The 20,872-nt window shown below is 45.9% G+C and overlaps 1 protein-coding gene across 1 annotated transcript in view; it reads left to right on the forward strand.

Moving 5' to 3' along the window:
• Nucleotides 1-20,872, forward strand: part of sv2 (synaptic vesicle glycoprotein 2) — a 59,169-nt gene that overhangs the window by 2,486 nt on the left and 35,811 nt on the right. The window contains exons 2-5 of the mRNA XM_078429963.1: nucleotides 5,023-5,115; nucleotides 7,465-7,626; nucleotides 13,248-13,410; nucleotides 18,317-18,438. Coding sequence (XP_078286089.1) covers nucleotides 5,023-5,115; nucleotides 7,465-7,626; nucleotides 13,248-13,410; nucleotides 18,317-18,438 — 540 coding nt within the window. The remainder of the gene's footprint in view (nucleotides 1-5,022; nucleotides 5,116-7,464; nucleotides 7,627-13,247; nucleotides 13,411-18,316; nucleotides 18,439-20,872) is intronic.

A 20,872-nucleotide genomic window follows, 5' to 3' on the forward strand; every position in this document is an offset into this window, starting at 1 on the left:
CAAGTATGAACTTGTTGAAACAAATCGGCAGAAGAGAACACAGCCTCAAATTACCGTGTTACTGAATAACACTATGTGGCTGTGAGGAATTTAATGGAGTTACTCTTGTACAGAAGAACTTATGAAATGTAAAATACACTGGTGTCTTAAACCTCCTCTGTCCCATCCCTTCTACAACTTTAAACTATGCTTTTCAATTGTGATTAGTAAACTGGTTATGTTTAATGCACTTGTGGCTCTTTAAATATTTCCTTTTTAATTCCACATGATGAAGTTGTCTTAACTTTCCTTCACTCAAAGGGAGCCTTTCTTTTCATCACCACCTCGGCTCTGGGTGGAGTAAAGTATTGCTCTCCCTGGTTGTGGCAGTGTTGTTGTTGCCTTTATTCTCTGTTCCTAGTAGCTCCGTTTCTTATCTGAAGTCTTCTGTTTGCCTTTGCTGCAGTTTATTAGGGAGTGCTGAGGAAATATTACAGGTGCACAGTAAAGTTTACCAGCACCCTTGGTTCAGGAGGCTTGCCGTATTATCCATTTTGCTGGCTCAACAGAGGTCATGGCCTGTGGGAGGGGGGGGGGGGGGAGGGGGGGGGCGCTGAGATACTGGCCCGCAAGGTCGGCCTCGAAGGTCGGCTATGGAAATGGAGTTCCAGAGCCCCAGCTGCAGGGACAAAATTCAACTCACCAATCGGCACAGAAGTCCCGATGAGGTTGAGATCGGACGCCTCGCCGGGACTAGTCCACAGGAACTGATCCAGAGTTGAGAGACCATTGGAAAATGATCACCAATGCATCCACGATTTCTAGGGCCACCTCCTTGAGTACTCTGGGATGCAGACCATCAGGCCCTGGGGATTTATCAGCCTTCAGTCCCAACAGTTTACCTAACACTATTTCCTGACTAATGTGGATTCCCTTCAGTTCCTCCCTCCCACTAGATCATCGGTCCCCTAGTATTTCTGCGATATTGTTTGTGCCTTCCTTCGTGAAGACGGAACCAAAGTACTCGTTTAACTGTTCTGCCTTTTCTTTGTTTCCCATTATAAATTCATCTGTCTCTGACTGTAAGGGCCCTACATTTGTCTTCACTCATCTTTTCCTTTTTACATATCTAAAGTTCTATGTTATCCCACTTTCTCATCCACTCTCTACACTTTAGGGGTAACTTACAGAGGCCAGTTAACCTATAAACCCACACATCTCTGGGATGGGGAGGAAACCGGAGGAAATTCACATTATCATGGAGAACGTGCAAACTACACACCGACACCACCCGCGGTCAGGATCAAACGCGTGTCTCTGGTACTGTGAAGCAGCAACTCTATCACTGCGCCACTGTGCTGTCCTTACTTACAGGTTATGTGAGAAAATAACTGCAGATGCTGGTACAAATTGAAGCCTGACCTGCTGAGTTACTCCAGCATTTTGTGAATAATTACTTACAGGTTAAATACTTCTCTCTCTTGTACCAACTCCATGGTGAATAGCTCCCTCATGTTAATTATGCCCTGAGGGCATGTGTTGTTTTATCAAGAAACTATAAATTTAATGTCTTCTGATGCTTTGCGCTGATAATTTGGTACTGTAACTCCCAATTGTATTTGCTAAATCAACACATTCCACAGATGGTAGATCATTAATCTGGACTCAACCCTCACCTCCAAAACCTACCTGGGCTGGATATTCAATGGGGGGGGGGGAGGGGCGCTAAACAAATTAGTCTTTACCACCCATCTCTCTCAGCTATAGGTGCCAGGCAGAACCTCAGCAAAATGTAGGTGAAGAGGGCCTCCAAAATACCCCAAGAGGAGGCAAAGCTACAGGGAGGAGTCTTGCCTTCTATTTAGATTTTGTGACTGGCTTTAAATGATATTTAGAAGCATTGTGATTTAGATTTCACTAAAATATCTCCTGAACGTACTTTCTCCCATCTTGTCGACAGAGCTCGGAATTCAATAGACAATGGGTGCAGCAGTAGGCCATTCGGCCCTTCGAGCCAGCACCACCATTCAATGTGATCATGGCTGATTCGCATTCAAGTCAATGGGCTTGCCAATTATGAGTGGGCAGGAACTGCAGATGCTGGTTTACACTGAAGATGGAGAAAATTAATAGGTGATGTTTTGGGTCAAGACCTTTCTTCAGGTTAATTGGATCCTGTAAATTGTTCCTAATATGTAGGCTAGTGCTAGTGTACGGGGTGATCGCTGGTCGGCACAGACTCGAAGGGCCTGTTTCCACACTGTAAAGTCTAAAAAGACGAAGGTGCCAACAGATGAACTCCAAGACTATTCTGGGGTTCCACATCGAGGGATTCTCCTCTCCATCTCTGGAGAAGCAGAATTGGTGACAGTCAGAAGAAGGGTTCCCACCCAAAACATCACCTATTCATTTTCTCCATCTTCGGTGTAAACCAGCATCTGCAGCTCCTACCCACTCATAATTGGCAAGCCCATTGATTTGAATGCGAATCTCCAGAGATGCTGCCTGTCCCGCTGAGTTGCTCCAGCATTTTTGTGTCTATCCTCTGGTTCTTGATTCCGCTACCCTGTGCATTCACCCTATCTAAACATTTCATTTCATACACCTTAATAATATCACCCCTCAGCCTCCTGCACACCAAGGAAATGACTTAAAAGTCCACACTCCCTTTCCCCTCCTCCATTTTGCAGATTTAATTAATGTAACGAGACAGACAGCTCGAGATCTTTATAAACCCTGCAGCAGAGGTTTAGTCTCCTCAGTGTTCCTCTAATCAATTGGAACTTTTTATATGACCACCTCTGTTTATAAATAACCAACCCACTGATCTTGTAAGAAAATTGTCTTGTGTAGGGAGGAACCTCAGATGCTGGTTTTAATCGAAGATAGACACAAAACATTGGAGTAACTCAGCGGGACAGGCAGCATCTCTGGAGAGAAGGAATGGGTGACGTTTCGGGTTGAGTTCACCGACCAGTCTTACTGTCTCCGACCCATCCCAGTTCCCTGACCAGTCTTCCTGTCTCCGATTACATTTTATCTCTGTACCGCCCACTCCCCTGATATTAGTCTGAAGAAATGTCTTGACCCGAAACGTCACCCATTCCTTCTCTCCAGTCCCGCTGCCTGTCTCCAGTTCCTTCTCTGCTTGCCCCATTGAGTTACTCCAACATTTTGTGTCTATCTTCGATGAAAATTGTCTTTCTTGGTCTGGGTTTAACTGCAAAGTTAAAGAGTTAAGAGTTTATAAGGCAATACCTGGGGAGTGCGAGAGAGCGCCAAGGGGTGGTGACCGATGAGATGGTAAACAGAGGTTCCGAGGTTTTGGCTCCAAGGAGAGAAGCAATCAAACAGTATGAACATCGACTTCTCCAACTTTAGATAGTTCCTCTGTCCCTCTCTTCCCCTCCCCCTTCCCAGATCTCCCTCTATCTTCCTGTCTCCACCTATATCCTTCCTTTGTCCCGCCCCCCTGACATCAGTCTGAAGAAGGGTCTCAACCCGAAACGTCACCCATTCCTTCTCTCCTGAGATGCTGCCTGACCTGCTGAGTTACTCCAGCATTTTGTGAATAAATACCTTCGATTTGTACCAGCATCTGCAGTTATTTTCTTAAACAGTATACGATGGAGGAAGTTGCAGATAGTGGGCATATTAGCGCTCAAAGGAGCTGCCAGTTAAAAATAAGTTTCAACTGAAGTGAATGGTTGCACATTTGATAACTTTTACCTGGTGAATGTTTTGGCTGATCGAGGTTTTCACAATGGATAAAATAAATTGTGTGTCAGGGTGGAAAGACTGGGTGTTGTAAGATGAACGTGGAAACCTACCGTGCCTTCAGGTTTAACAACAATGAATAAAGATGAGTTTATAGTGGCTTGTTGCTTGGCTCCTGCAGCATACGCGTCACCTGTGGTTCACCCACTGGGGTTTGGGCGGTTGTGGTTCTGGAATATGATTGTCATAGGTGGAAGGGTTTCCCCATAACATAGAAAATAGGTGCAGGAGTAGGCCATTCGGCCCTTCGAGCCACCACCGCCATTCAATATGATCATCGCTGATCATCCAAAATCAGTACCCAGTTCCTGCTTTCTCCCCATATCCTCTGATTCCTTTAGCCCGAAGAGCTAAATCTAACTCTCTTGAAAACGTCCAGTGAATTGGTCTCCACAGCCTTCTTTGCCAGAGAATTCCACAGATTCACAACTCTGGGTGATCCACAGATTCACAACTCACTTAATTCCTGTGAGACGTGGGTTTTCTCCGAGATCTTCGGTTTAGATAGTTTAGAACTACCCTCTTTAGCAGGAGGGTAGTTAATTTGTGAAACTCATTGCCACAGAGGGCTGTGGAGGCCAAGTCAGTGGATATTTTTAAGGCAGAGATAGACAAATTCTTGATTAGAACGGGTGTCAAGGGTTATGGGGGGAAGGCAAGAAAATGGGATTAGGAGGCAGAGATCAGCCATGATTGAATGGTGGAGTAGACTCGATGGGCCGAATGGCCTAATTCTACTCCTATAACTTGTGAACTAGTGACCTTGCCGTTTATTTCCCAACAGAACATCTGATATCTGAAATGTAAATTTGAATAGTATTTAAATTTTTGTCGCTCCAGGTAACTGGATTTTCTAGTTTATATGTAAACAGGTGTAAATAGTCTTACTAACAGCCTGTCACTCACAGTATCGGTATTGTTTCTGCGTGCCCGAGGCATGTGTGAGCAGCAACAATTTAATAAACTTCATCTGGAGTTTTGATCTTTAAGTTCTGCTATTTCATTGCCCTGGCATGAGCACCTCCCCAAATCTTTCCTCTCTTTCTCTCTCTCTCTCTCTCTCTCTCTCTCTCTCTCTCTCTCGCTCTCCTCCCTTAAATTACTCCTTGATAACCTACTTCTTCAATAAGCCTTGGGCCATTATCCCTGGACCATCTCCTCAGTTGTCTAGTTTATGCCCCCTCTAGTTTACATCTGCCTTTGAGTGAAACCGCTTTGCCTTTTGCACGAATATGCCTGGTGACAGAACGACTTCTTCACTTCCAGGAGAAATCTATGAACAGAATGAACTGGGAATGCCTGATGTTCAGGAGAACAGCTATGTTGCACTGACCTTCGAAGAAGCAGTCAAAGAAACTGGTAAAGACTCAATGTTCACTTTGTCTCTCATGTCATATTGAAGATGGACACAAAATGCTGGTGTAACTCAGCTGGTCAGACAGCATCTCTGTAGAAAAAGAATAGGTGACCCTGGAGGGCACGGTGGCGCAGCGGTAGAGTTGCTGCTTTACAGCTCTTGTAGCGCCGGAGACCCGGGTTCGATCCCGACTACGGGTGCTGTCTGTACGGAGTTTGTACGTTCTCCCCGTGACCTGCGTGGGTTTTCTCCTAGATCTTTGGTTTCCTCCCACACTCCAAAGACGTACAGGTTTGTAGGTAAATTGGCTTGGTAAATGTAAAAATTGTCCTTAGTGTGCGTAGGATAGTGTTAATATGCGGGGATCGCTGGTCGGAGCGGACTCAGTGGGCCGAAGGGCCTGTTTCCGTACTGTATCTCTAAACTAAACTACAGGTTGGATCCCTTCAGGCTGAAAGTAGAGGTGGGAATTTTTCTTTTTTTTTTCTTTCCCTCCCTGCCTCTACGTTCAGTCAGAAGAAAGGTTCTGACTGATATATGTTCTTTTTCTCCAGAGGTACAGCCTGACCCCACCAACATTTTGTGTCTCTTCAGTATAAGCCCGCATTTGCAGTACCTTCCTTCACACCTCTCGAATAATATTGTCTGATTTGCAGAACGTTTTTATCTTTATAAGAAAATAACTGCAGATGCTGGTACAAATCGAAGGTTTTCACAAAATGCTGGAGTAACTCAGCCGGTCAGGCAGCAACTCAGGAGAGAAGGAATGGGTGACGTTTCGGGTCGAAGAAGGGTCTCGACCCGAAACGTCACCCATTCCTTCTCTCCTGAGATGCTGCCTGACCTGCTGAGTTACTCCAGCATTTTGTGAATTTTTATCTTTATAAATCTCTTTGCCTGAGTGGCATTTAGACCTGTTGCCTCTCTTGTGATTTTTAATTCTCTATTGCGATCCACTTTATCTTAGAATTGCAAAACGGTGTGTGAGGAAACTTAGCAAAACACTGGTGTGTTAATAGATAATAGGGCTCTAAGTTGCATGTTGAATTCCATTCCTTCGACATTAGTTTTATCATTGAATACAGTCTTGAAGATGCAATAGTGGCATTTAAGAGGCTTTTAGATGAGCACGTATTTGCGTAAACCAGCATGTGCAGTTCCTTGTTTCTACTAAATATGTCCCCTCTTGTCTCTGATTTCATTTACCCTCCATTCAAATAGCAAGTGGCTTTTTAACAATTCAAAGTGCTCTTATAAATGCAGGCTGCTCTAAAGGCCCGGACATGCTTAAGAAGTCAAAACAAAGAACTGAAGATGCGGGTTAATACACAAAACGGCACAAAATGCTGGATTAACTCACTGCGGCAGGCAGCATCTCCGGAGAGCATGGGTAGGTGACGTTTAGGATCGAGACCCTTCAGCGTCTGCAGTCCCTCATGGCTCCAGTGAGTTGTGTGAGTTGGGATGAGTCTTGCTCTTCAAACCTGTCTCACACCTTCCTTTCTTATCTCTGCCCTTTGCTCCAACCATCTGCCTATCAACCCCTCCTCGCCTATATCAATGTATTACCTGCCATGTTTTATCCTTGCTCTTCCCTTTTTCCTGCTTTCTTCTAACCCCCCCCCCCCAACATCATCTCCAGAGATACTGCCTGACCTGCCGAGTTACTCCAGCACTTTGTGTCATTTCATGCATAAGAAGCATTTATATTTGTACTGTAAAACATAAACCCAGGCTCTCTCAACAACTTGTGGCATTCCATTTATTTTTAAAAGTTGGCTACATCAGCCTAAACTCTGAAGTAAAACTCTGCTCCATTAAACCATGGACCAGGAGTGCTTCACTACAAAGATTTCTGAGACCAAAAATACACTGAATGAGAAACTCAGTGGTATAAGGAAATAACTGCAGATGCTGGTACAAATCGATTTATTCACAAAATGCTGGAGTAACTCAGCAGGTCAGGCAGCATCTCGGGAGAGAAGGAATGGGTGATGTTTCGGGTCGAGACCCTTCTTCAGTCTGAAGAAGGGTCTCGACCCGAAACGTCACCCATTCCTTCTCTCCCGAGATGCTGCCTGACCTGCTGAGTTACTCCAGTATTGAGCAGCATCTGTGGAGGCAAAGAGATGGTTGGATGAAATGTCGACTATATCTTTACCTCCACAGACACTGTTTGACCCGCTAAGTTCTTCCAGCAATTTGTGTTTTGGTTTCAGTCTCCAGCATCTGCAGTTCCTCATGGCTCCAATGAATTATGAGAGCTGTTGTGTCTCTTGCTGAACATCGCAAGCCTTTTTCTGTGCTTTGTGCATTATTTCTATTGGAAAATCTCTCTTTATTTTTTCCAGGTTTTGGAACATTCCACATGTTGCTGTTGGTTATCTGTGGCTGGGCAACTGCCAGTGATGCCGTTGAGATTATGTGCGTGTCCTTCCTGCTTCCCACTGCCCGCTGTGACCTTCACCTTGGCACAGCCGAGATGGGTTGGCTTACAGCAAGCATCTTCCTAGGTAATTTTCCAGCTTCTGCCTATTGTGTCAATGTGCTCAATTTGACACCAACTCCAAGGGCTAGATATACACAAAGCTAACAGTCTGCAGAGTGAGGGGAGATTCTTAGTTTGGTTTAGAGATACAGTGCGGAAACAGGCCCTTTCGGCCCACCGGGTCCGCGCCGACCAGCGATCCCCGCACATTAACACACTATCCTATACCCACTAGGGACAATTTTTACATTTACCAAGCCAATTAACCAGTCAGCAGAAGGACAATACATGATTACAATGCACCCGTCCACAATGTACAGACAAACGGAATACCGTGAATAACGTTTAATGCAAGGTAAAGTCCAGTAAAGTCCAATCAAAGAGAGTTTGAGGGTCTTGAATGAAATAGATAGTAGCTCAGGAGCGCTCTCTAGTGGTGGGTCAGATGGTTCAGTTGCCTGATTACAGCTGGGAAGAAACTGTCCCTGAATCTGGAGGTGTGCATTTTCACTTCTTTACCTCTTAACCGATGGAAGAGAGAAGAGGGAGTGGCCGGGGTGCGACTCGTCCTTGATTATGCTGATGGCCTTGTCGAGGCAGTGATAGTGTGTGTGTGTCTCTCTCACTCTCTCACACACACACACTCTCTCCCTCTCTCCCTCTCTCCCTCTCTCTCTCCCTCCCTCCCTCCCTCCCATCTCTGGACTGCTCTATCCTTATTCCACACACTGATAATTTCTTTGAGCTGTCAATTGAAATGTCAATGAAGGTTTCTAATTTCCCTGGCATTTTGTTGTATAGCTGCTCTTGATGCCACATTTCTTGTCTGTCAGTAAGAAGCACATCGTGTAAGCCAAAATATTATTTAATGCCTTAAGTTTTTTTTCACGATAAGAATCTTGAGGATGTCATGAAGATTGTTGCACAGTGGCACAGCGGTAGAGTTGCTGTCCGACAGCACCAGAGGCCTGGGTTCAATCCTGACTACAGCCGCTGTCTGTACGAAGTTTGTACGTTCTCCCTGTGACCTGCGTGGGTTTTCTCCGGGTGCTCCGATTTTTTCCCCACATTCCAAAGCCATGGAATGGCTTTCCAAAGCCATTCAAAAGCCTCACATTCCCCCGCATTCCAAAGCCATGGCTTTCTCGGCTAATTGGCCCTCTGTAAATTGGCTAAAGTGTGTAGGATAGAACTAGTGTATGTGTGATTGCTGAAGGGCCTGTTTCCACGCTGCATCCCTGAACTAAACTCAACTGGAACACAGTGGATGGAAACCGGTTGGGGTTTAGAATCGTTTCTGTAAGTGGATTTAAAATAACTTGGGGATTGCATTTGGCAGTACCTGAACCCTGAGCTGTAATATCCATCTTTTAAAGTGGTCTTATTAAACAAAAGGGTTGATCATCATAATGTTTTTATTTCATATTTTCTTTTGAGCCATCAAGCCAATGCCCATTCTCAGTCCATTTCAGTCAATCCCATTACCCCACAACTATCTCTCAGCTGTTCATTAAATCCCTCCCAATTCTCTTCCACTCACTAAGGGGGACTTACAACAGCCAATTAACCTTCCAACCAGTGGATAATGGAGTGCAAGATGAAATTGGATCACAGGTGGAACGTGCAAACTCCACATGGGTAGCACCCAAGGTCTAGATTGAACACAGGTCCCTGTCTTAATTCAGGTAAACCTCCCCTTCCCCCACCTTCATAAGTTTCTAAGTGATAGGAGCAAAAAATTGGCCATTCAGCCCATCAAGTCTACTCCACGATTCAATCATGGCTGATCTAGCTCTCCCTTCTAACCCCATTCTCCTGCCTTATCCCCATAACCCCTGACACCCGTACTAATCAAGAATCCATCTATCTCTGCCTTCAAGATATCCACTGACGGCCTCCACAGCCTTCTGTGGCAGTGAGTTCCACAGATTCCCCACCCTCTCATCTAACTGTCCCCCCCCCCCCCCCCCCCACCTACCCGTACGCATCTTTCTTTCCACTTCCCCTGTCACCCTGTTCCTTTCCACTCCTTATTCACTCATCTTTAAGTCCCCCATTTCCGTTCCTCCCCATCCATCCCCCATACCTTTCCACTCACTATCCCTCCCTCTCGTTCTGTATTTCACTCCCCATTTTCCCTCCTTATCAGATTCCACATGTGTTCCCTTTTTGTCTCCAGTCTTGGTGGTACTATCTCCACCCATCTGCTAATGACCTGAATTAATCCATCACTTTCCAATTCTTCGTCCACCCCTTCCTCCACCTCCCCCATCAGTCTGAAGAAGGGCCCTGACTCAAAATGTTGTTTGCTCATTTCTCCCCATGTATGCTGAATGCTTCTAGCAGTTTGTTGTTTTTTGATCAAGATTCCAGCTACTGCTGTCTCTTGTGTCTTCACTGTTCTACGACATTGGCTTGAGAGTGCTTTGGGTTTACTGAGATGGCGGAGATACAGATCAAGTTATTTTCCATTATAAATCTAGTACAAAGAGTTCTGAGGCTAGAATGCAGTGCCAGAGTTGATGATTTGTTAGTGAGCATTAACGGATAGCTCACGAATGCGGCTGAGGAGAGGAGAATACTCGGCTGTGAATGGCCCAGCCATGGGGAAAGGAAAGAAAGTGCTGAAGAAACTCAGCGGGTCAGGCCACATCTCTGGAGAACATGGACAGGTAACTTTAGACTAATTGTGGGGGGAAGAAAGTTGGGAGAGACAGGAGGCAGGACGAAGCATCACAAGTAATAGATAGATATAGGTGAGGGGGGTTTGACAGGCAGATGGTTGGAACTAAGGCCAGAGATTAAAACAGAAGGAATGAGACAGGCTGATTGAAGAGTTGCAAATTGTGAAACCAGAGAAAGGAACGTGGGAGGACGGGGAGAGGGGGAAATAGGCATAGGGGAGGGGTGAGGAGTAAAGGGGGGAAGGGATGTTGATGCAGTTCCTTATTTCTACAGTGAGTCTGAAGAAGGGTCGAGACCCAAAACGTCGCCCATTCCTTCTCTCCCGAGATGCCGCCTGACCCGCTGAGTTACTCCAGCATTTTGTGTCTACCTTTGATGAATTTGGACTCTTGTGAAGAATGTAATCCAGCAGAGATTCTGGCGCTGAATGTCCTGCCTCTGTGTTTTAGATTTAGAGATACAGCGCAGAAACAGGCCCTTCGGCCCACCGGGTCCGCGCCGCCCAGCGATCCCCGCACATTAACACTATCCTATACCCACTACGGACAATTTTTACATTTACCAAGCCAATTAACCTACGTACCTGTACGTCTTTGGAGTGTGGGAGGAAACCGAAAATCTCGGAGAAAACCAACGCAGGTCACGGGGAGAACGTACAAACTCCGTACAGACGGCACCCGTAGTCAGGATCGAACCTGAGTTTCCGGCGCTGCATTCGCTGTAAGGCAGCAACTCTACCGCTGCGCCACCGTGCACTAACATCAAGTCATACTGCTGGGTTGTGAGGGAGAAACCTGGTTCTGAAAACACAGTCTCTCTGGACTATTACATGGACTTCTTTTGGGTGCTGTCAATGGCAATCTCCTTGTGGTTTCCCTTATGGAATCTAATTCATTGGCCATTACGGTGAAGGGGCATTTGTTTTCTGATGTTATGTACTCCATCTTGCTATTAAGTTTCAAGTTAACATCAAAATGGACAGAGAGATGAATATTCCGTCTTGTAAGAGCGAGTCTAGAGGTTAGTGAGCCGTTCACGTGGATTAACCTCGTCGCTCCAGCTGCCACTGTGAAATGGGGGGGGGATTGGCACCTAGCAGAGCCATTGTGAAGTGAAGTGCACCACGTTTCGAGTCGAGACGTCATTTATTTCACTCCACTGGTCTGAAGTTGGGTCTCAACCCGAAACGTCACCTATCCATGTTCTCCGGAGATGCTGTCTGGCCTGCTGAGTTACGCCAGCACTTACTGCATTACCTTTGTGTGCTAACCGGCATCTGCACAGTTCCCTTGTTTCTACTGCAGTGAAATAGAAGTAATTGTCTGGCATTTGGGATGTCTGGGCTCATCAATACAGGTCATCACGGGGCGGCACGGTGGCTCAGCGGTAGAGTCGCTGCCTTACAGCGAAAGCAGCGCCGGAGACCCGGGTTCGATCCTGACTACGGGTGCTGTCTGTATGGAGTTTGTACGTTCTCCCCGTGACCTGCGTGGGTTTTCTCCGAGATCTTCGGTTTCCTCCCGCACTCCAAAGACGTACAGGTTTGTAGGTTAATTGGCTGGGCAAATGTAAAAATTGTCCCTAGTGGGTGTAGGATAGTGTTAATGTGCGGGGATCGCTGTGCGGCGCGGACCTAAAATCTAAAAAAAAAATCTCCATGCATTCATCTGCCTGTAATGCTGTTGTTTCTGAACATTAGATAGAGCTCTAGGGGCTAGCGGAATCAAGGGATATGGGGAGAAGGCAGGATATGGGGAGAAGTTACTGATTGTGGATGATCATCCACGATCACGATGAATGGCGGTGCTGACTCGAAGGGCCAAATGGCCTCCTCCTGCAACTATTCTCGATGTAATCTATGTAATTTCAAAATCTAAGATAGACACAAAATGCTGGAGTAACTCAGTGGGACAGGCAGCATCTCTGGAGAGAAGGAATGGGTGACGTTTCAGGTCGAGACCCTTCTTCAGACAAAATCTAGTTCTCCTTAGCACGCAGTCTTGCTTCAGTTAACCCCATTGACTCCTAGTTTAGTGTTCATGTCCATCTTGGTGCGGTAGAACAAATTGCGTGCTTGGACTGTACTTGCTGAGTTTTCCACCGTGGTGCAGCTGGTAGAACTGCGGACTCGGAGCATCCTGGGTTTGACCCTGACCTCGGGTGCTGTCTGTGTGGAGTTTGCATGTTCTCCCTGTGTCTGCGAGGGTCTCCTCCGGGTGCTCTGGTTTCCTTCCACACTCCAAAGACGTGGGGTTTGTATGTCCGAGGTGCAGCCGGTGGAGCTGCGGGCTTCATTCTGACCTCGGGTGGTGTCTCCTTGTTCTCCCTGTGACTGCGTCAGTTCCATCCAGGTGCCCCTAGTTCAATGGAACTTTGTTGCCATGTGCACCTAAGTGAAATTCTTTTTTTCCCCCACACACAGTTCAGTGACAATCCCACTGTACATTCGGCACAAACATACTGAGTATAAGAGTGTAAGAAAATAACTGCAGATGCTGGTACAAATCAAAGGTATTTATTCACAAAATGCTGGAGTAACTCAGCAGGTCAGGCAGCATCTCAGGAGAGAAGGAATGGGTGACGTTTCGGGTCGAGACCCTTAGAAGGCTCAATTATTGCACCAAAATTCAAGCATCTGATGTAAACCCATGGAAATGGTTTAGTTTTCTGATGTTATTCCAAAACTCCATCAATTTAGTGAGTGTCAAAGGTCCCGAACACAATTGGAAAGAAACTGAGGGAGTTCTTGTGGCTTTTTGTCCAAAATCCCTCTCTCAATTAGTATCCGCAGAAAGGAAAGGTCTATTGGACCATTTAACCAATAGTCTGTGGAAGCTTGCTGTGTACAAGTTGACAGGCACACTAAGTCCCAAAATTGAATGTCAATGTAGGATTAAGATACAAGCCTCCAGGTAGCATGGTATCCAGGCTTACAATTAGTGTTTCTCCCCGTCTATGCAGGTATGATGATCGGGGGCTACATGTGGGGGGCACTCGCTGACCTGAAAGGTCGTCAGAGAATTCTAGTGCTCTCGTTAACAGTGAATGGGGTCTTTGGAGCTGCGTCGAGCCTGGCATCTAATTTCTGGACGTTTCTAGTTTTGCGATTCTGTAGTGGTATTGGGTGAGTAATGGGTCGGGCTCCCGCTTGCCTTCCCTCCCGGCTTTGTGGAGGTGCTGCTTCTCGGATAGTCCTACAGGATGTCTTGTTTCCCTACTGGTTTTACGGCTCCTGATGTGGCTGATGAGGTCCATGTGAGCAGAATGGGCAGGAGGCGTCTGATGGGGCAGGTGGATAGTTTGTGAGGTGGTGCACTCCTGCTGGTATCTCAAGACCTCCGTGTGGCCCCAATGCATGGCCTTGAGGTTCTCAATACCATTCCCAAATGCTCCTCCTTCACTTGAGTAGACGTGGGGTGAGGAGTTGGAGGAGTTGTTGCATTTCCCTCAATAAGGAGGGTTTAAGAACATCCTTGAATCTTCCTTCCTCTCTGTCCACTGGTGATCTTCCAACAGAACTCAGAGTAGAGTACAAGCGCACCTGGGACGCCAGGTGTCTCTGTTGAGCCCTCTGGAGGTGTCGTGGGCCTATCAACGACACACCAAGGAAGGAGGGTGCCCACCTGATGACCTCAATGAAGTCTTTACCCCGACCCCCACTCAAGATATTAAGAAGGTGCCAATTATAGCAAGTCATAGAATATCAAGTCATATAAGATCAACCTGTTTCAGGAGACTGCTGTCATGAGTGTGAACAACATGGTGAGCCCATTGTGTGCAGTTTTGGTCTCCTAATTTGAGGAAGGACATTCTTGCTATTGAGGCAGTGCAGCGTAGGTTCACCAGGTTAATCACGGGAAGGCGGGACTGACATATGATGAAAGAATGGATCGACTGGGCTTATATTCACTGGAATTTAGTAGGATGAGAGGGGATCTTATAGAAACGTATAAAATTCTTAAGGGCTTGGACAGGCTAGATGCAGGAAAAATGTTCCCCATGTTGGGGGAGTTCAGAACCATGGGTCACAGTTTCAGAATAAGAGGTAGGCCATTTAGGACTGAGATGAGGAAAAACTCTTTCACCCAGAGAGTTGTGAATCTGTGGAATTCTTTGCCTCAGAAGGCAGTGGAGGCCAATTCACTGGATGCATTCAAGAGAGAGTTAGATATAGCTCTTGGGAAATCTAGGGATAAGGGGCGAAAGCAGGAACGGGGTACTGATTTTGGATGATCGTCCATGATCACAATTGAATGGCAGTGCTGGCTCGAAGGGTCGAATGGACTACTCCTGCACCTATTTTCCATGTTCCTTACATGGCTAACTGAGTGTAACTAGGACCTCCCTGTTGGGGACATTCTCCTGCGGGAGGATGTGACGAGCTTAGTTTGGTTTAGAGATACAGCACAGAGCCATGTCCTTTGGTCCACCGATTTCGTGCTCACCAGCGATCACACAAGTTCTATATTATCCCACGTACCCAACCGATACCCCGCGCACGAGGGGCAATTCAGAGGTCAATTACCGAATGTCTTTGGGACGAGGGAGGAAACCGGAGCAACTGGAGGATACCCATACAGTCACAGGAAGAACATGCAAACTCCACAGGCACAGCACCCACGGTCGGGATCACACCTGGGTCTCTGGGCGCTGCGAGGCAGTGGCTCTACCAGCTGTGCCACTGTGCTGCCCATTGTACAGCACGACAAGGATGGATGCTTGGGGCCCCTACTGACCCCAATCGACGTCAGCAATTCAACCAAGGTGACCAGATGCAATAGTTTGTTGATGATGCAAAGATTAAGTCGGAATGCGAGTGTTGAGAGATGCTTCAAGAGGATACAGACAAGTTGCATGAGTGGGCATCACTGTGGTAAATGAAGTATGGTGTGGAAAAATATTGATCTTATCCCCAGTAGAAAAACAAATGAAATGTTTTTTAATACGGTGGCTGGTTAATGAATATTGATGCTCATTGACCTGGATGTTTTGATTAGTACGGGTGTCAGGGGTTATGGGGAGAAGGCAGGAGAATGGGGTTAGGAGGGAGAGATAGATCAGCCATGATTGAATGGTGGAGTAGACTTGATGGGCCAAATGGCCTAATTCTACTCCTATCACTTATGATCTTATGATGTTTTAGTATACCAGTCATTGAAACCTCACGTGCAGCTGGAGTAGGCAAATAGGTAGGTAAATGGTTTATTTGAGTACTCAAATTATGTAAGACCGTGGTGAAAACATACATCGAAACCTAGAGCGTCATACAATTGTAGAGAGTTGCACGGTGGCGCAGCGGTAGAGTTCCTGCCTTACAGCGCCAGAGACCCGGGTTCCATCCTGACTGCGGGTGCTGTCTGTACGGAGTTTGTACGTTCTCCCCGTGACCTGCGTGGGTTTTCTCCGAGATCTTTGGTTTCCTCCCTCAGTCCAAAGACGTACAGGTTTGTCGGTTAATTGGTTTGGTATAAGTGTAAATTGTCCCTAGTGTGTGTAGGATAGTGTTAATGTGCGGGGATCGCTGGTCGGTGCGGACGCGGTGGGCTGAAGGGTCTGATTCCACGCTGTATCTCTAAACTAAACACAGAAATGGGCCCTTGTCCATGCCAACTTTTTGCCCATCTACAGGATCCTATTTGGACCATATTCTCCTGTGCCGTGTCTACTTATGTCTGCGTCTAAATGCCTCAAACATATTAATAATATCTGACTCCGCCAATTCATCATAGAGCGAGTTCCAGACGTCACCCACCCTCTGTGTTCTTGTCTTCTCCTCAGTCTCTGTTTCTTAAAACCCATTGCTCCTACCAAATTATATGGGTAGGCCAAAAGGGGTAGGCTATTTAGAACGGAGATGAGGAAAACCTTTTCAGTCAGAGTTGTGAATCTGTGGAATTCTCTGCCTCAGAAGACAGTGGAGGCCAATTCTCTGAATGCATTCAAGAGAGAGCTAGATAGAGCTCTTAAGGATAGCGGAGTCAGGGGGTATGGGGAGAAGGCAGGAACGGGGTACTGATTGAGAATGATCAGCCATGATCACATTGAATGGCGGTGCTGGCTCGACGGGCCGAATGGCCTACTCCTTCCTACACCTATTGTCTATTGTCTACTTGGCCAAACACCTTGTTAGCTACTGTCAAACATTTTTGTATAGTACCCACATTAATAACAGCAGGCAGCTGTTTTAGGGAAATTTTACAACTTTACCAAAGCCAATTAACCTACAAACTTGCATGTCTTTGGAGTGTGGGAGGAAACCGGAGCACCCGGAGAAAACCCACCTGGTCACGGGGAGACCCGTTGTCAGGTTCAAACCCGGGTCTCTGGCACTGTAAGGCAGCAGCTCTACCACTACACACCGTGCCACACAATGAGTCGAGCTGGGGGTGAACCTGGAACGTCACATACACTTTTAGTCTCTTTTTCTAAAGAATATACTTACTGTGGAGGGAATTCAACAAAGGTAGACACACAATGCTGGAGTAACTCAGCGGGTCAGGCAACATCTGGGGAGAGAAGGAATGGGTGACATTACGGGTCGAGACCGAAGGGTCTCGACCCGTAACGTCACCCATTCCTTCTCTCCCCAGATGCTGCCTGACCCGCTGAGTTACTCCAACATTTTGTGTCTACCTTCGATTTATATCATCATCTGTGTTTTTTTTCCTACAAAGGTTCTTGGGCTGGAACCTCCATCTAATGAGCAAAAATTGAGTAAATCAAGCCTCTCTGCCCTGGTGTTTGGGCAAGTAAGAAGTGACTTCAATACAAAAGACTAAGAGAAACGAGCAAGGTAGATATAGGGAGAATGTTTTTATTCTAGCTAAAGAGTCAAGAATATGGGACTGCAATCCCAAATCTGAAAGGTTCACTTTTTACGAACTGAAATGAGAAGAAATCTCTTAGCCTGGAACTTGTCGAATCATTGGAATTCTCTCTTGGAGATCTGTAGAGGCTTGGCAGATGAGGAATATATCCTAGCTTGTAAGAGGACCATTCAGTAGTCTGATAACAACTGGGATAAAGCTGTTCCTGAATTTGGTGGTGCGCGCTTTCAAGATTTTGTACTTTCTTTCTGATGGAAGAGGGGAAAAGCAGGAATACTTGGAGTAAAAAAGGACCTTGACAATGTTGGCTGTTTTCCCAAGGCAGTGTGAAGTGTAGATAGATTACTGGGGGATAGATTAGATAGGGGGTAGGATTTGAGAGCTGGTCTGTGTGATGAACTGGGCTGTACTGTAATGGAGGTTGAGTTAGTGAATATTTTTGAGGCAAAAATAGATAGATTCTTGATTAGAAGAGGTGTAAGGGGCTACGGGGGGAAGGCAGGAGAATGGGGTTAGGAGGGAGAGATAGATCCGCCATGATTGAATGGTGGAGTAGAACTGATGGCCTAATTCTACTCCTATCACTTCTGACCTTATGGGCTGCATAACTTTCTGCAATTTCTTGTGGTCATGGGCAGAGCTGTTGCCAAACCAAGCTGTGATACAACCCGACAGGATGCTTTCTGCGAGCATTTGTAGAAGTTGGTAAGAGTTGTGTGAGACATGCTAAACTTCCTGAGGAAGTAGAAGCGTTGGTGTCTTGAGCTTTAATGTGGTTCAGTCTTCATCTTAATTGGCGCTTACCAACACAATACATTGCAATACTGTGGAAGTATGACTACTGCATCGAGCAATTTATTATATTTTTTGAAGGTATCACAAAATGCTGGAGTAACTCAGCAGGTCAGGCAACCTCTCAGGAGAGAAGGAATGGGTGACGTTTCGACCCGAAACGTCACCCATTCCTTCTCTCCTGAGAGGCTGCCTGACCCGCTGAGTTACTCCAGCATTTTGTGATGCCTTCAATTTGTACCAGCATCTGCAGTTATTTTCCTATTGTACTTTTTGAGTATTTTCCAATTTATGGGCAAATTAGACTTGAGGACATCAGTAAAAATGGATTTGGTTCATAATTTGGGCAATGTATCCTAGCATTGATATTCGATGGACATGGTGATGATTTAATTTTCTTTGCATTCTCAGTGTTGGAGGTTCTCTGCCGGTCATATTCTCCTACTTTGCGGAATTCCAACCACAGAACAGAAGAGGCTGCATGATCAGTGCTCTGGCCACCTTCTGGATGGCCGGGAACATCTTGGCAGCAGGTAGGTGGAGTCGCACAAACCCTGAAACACAAGACAATAGACAATAGGTGCAGGAGGAGGCCATTCGGCCCTTCGAGCCAGCACCGCCATTCAATGTGATCATGGCTGATCATTCTCAATCAGTACCCCGTTCCTGCCTTCTCCCCATACCCCCTGACTCCGCTATCCTTAAGAGCTCTATCCAGCTCTCTCTTGAATGCATTCAGAGAATTGGCCTTCACTGCCTTCTGAGTCAGAGAATTCCACAGATTCACAACTCTCTGACTGAAAAAGTTTTTTCTCATCTCTGTTCTAAATGGCCTACCCCTTATTCTTAAACTGTGGCCCCTGGTTCTGGACTCCCCCAACATTGGGAACATGTTTCCTGCCTCTAACGTGTCCAACCCCTTAATAATCTTATACGTTTCGATAAGATCTCCTCTCATCCTTCTAAATTCCAGTGTATACAAGCCTAGTCGCTCCAGTCTTTCAACATATGATAGTCCCGCCATTCCGGGAATTAACCTAGTAAACCTACGCTGCACACCCTCAATAGCAAGACCAGCCACCATAACGAGCTGTGGGGTTGTGATGCTCTTGGGATTTATCTTCAGGGCTCTTTCAGCAAATGCTTTGGCTTGCCAATGTAGAACTGAGTTCCCCTTCCTCCCCTTCCCAGGTCAAGTCAAGTTTGTTGTCACGTGCACAAGTACGGTGAGCTACAGGTACAATGAAAATCCTGCTTGCTGCAGGCACAGAAACTCAGACAATGCACAAATGCATGCACGATCCAGGGGTGAAGTGAGTGTGTGGCCAGGGTGGTGTGGGTCTCTGCTGATGAATAGACTACAAACCATAATTATATTGAACAAGACGCACGTTAATGTCAACCACTTAAAAAGCTACTTTGCAAACCACTTCACAATGGCTGGATGATGAATCACCAATTTATTAACAACTATCAGTTTATTAACAATGTTTATGTTGTTGATGCAAAGTGATGAAAATTAATCTTTTAAATTAAGATTCCAATGTCATTTTTCATTGTAATAAAACGGTCTAGCAATTAAAGTTTTGAAAGGACAATTCAGCAAAAATAATTTATAATTTTTTTATTGAATGATGTTTAAAACTTGAAGCTGTTAAGTTAATTAAGGGTCATTAATTTAGAAAAGATTGCTGCAATATAACTCTTTAACGGGAAATAAAAGCAGGTGCTTTATAGCATGACCCAGTTTGAAGCAATCTAATTTCTCGCAGAGAAATCAATTGTTCCTTTCAGTGGGGTAATAATACGAGATTAATGTCTTTTTCCTAAACAGGCGAATCAGAATATCATCTTGCCTTTATCATAATTGTTTCTATAAATCTTTCATTGTTGTGCAGAGCAAATCCATATCAAAGTGCAGTGGCAACATTGCAGCTCCTTAATTTATTCATGAAGGCTGCAGCCAGCCAGAAATGCAGTCTGGAATTTAACGTTGCATTAAAATTCCAGCCGTGCTCCTCCAAATACTTCATTTATGAAGCAATTTAAACAACTGTAGTTTAAAAGTTTACTTTCTTCCTCGCATTCCAATGTCATAAAAACATTTGTTTAATTAAATTCTGAGACGTTCTGTGGGTGTTGATGATGCAGCAAATGTGGAGGGGTGTAAATCCCAGTGTGCCAACAGCCCTTGTCCACATCTTGTGCTGGCATGAATTGTACAGGAGAATATAGTCTCCAGATTGGAAAGACTGGGCTTGCATTCACTGGAGTTTAGAAGGATGAGGGGGGATCTGATAGAAACGTATAAAATTATAAAAGGACTGGACAAGCTAGATGCAGGAAAAATGTTCCCAATGTTGGGCGAGTCCAGAACCAGGGGCCACACAGTCTAAGAATAAAGGGGATGTCTTTTAAAACTGAGGTGAGAAAAAACTTTTTCACCCAGAGAGTTGTGCATTAGTGGAATTCTCTGCCACAGAGGGCAGTGGAGCCCAATTCGTTGGATGAATTTAAAAGAGAGTTAGATAGAGCTCTAGGGGCTAGCGGAATCAAGGGATGCGGGGAGAAGGCAGGCACAGGTTACTGGTTGTGGATGATCAGCCATGATCACAATGAATTTTATAGTGCATTTTTAGAAGTTGGGCGGCATTGTATGGGGGGGGGGGTGGCACAACGTCAGTGGCACAACGTCAGAGTTGCTGCCGCGTTAGAGTTGCTGCTTTCCAGCACCAGAGACCCAGGTTCAATCCTATCTATGGCTGCTGTCTGTACGGAGTTTATACGTTCTCCCTGTGACCGTGTGGGGTCTCTCCAGGCGTTCCGGTTTCCTCCCACACTCCAATGACGTGCAGGCTTGTAGGTTAATTGGCTTCAGTAAAATTGTAAATTGACCCTAGTGTGTGGCAGGATAGTATTAGTGTACTAAAGCCGGTGGTCGGCGCGGATTTGTTGGGCCAAAGGGCC

The sequence above is a fragment of the Rhinoraja longicauda genome, chromosome 38 (assembly GCF_053455715.1).
Source record: "Rhinoraja longicauda isolate Sanriku21f chromosome 38, sRhiLon1.1, whole genome shotgun sequence".
NCBI classification, from domain to species: Eukaryota; Metazoa; Chordata; class Chondrichthyes; order Rajiformes; family Arhynchobatidae; genus Rhinoraja; species Rhinoraja longicauda.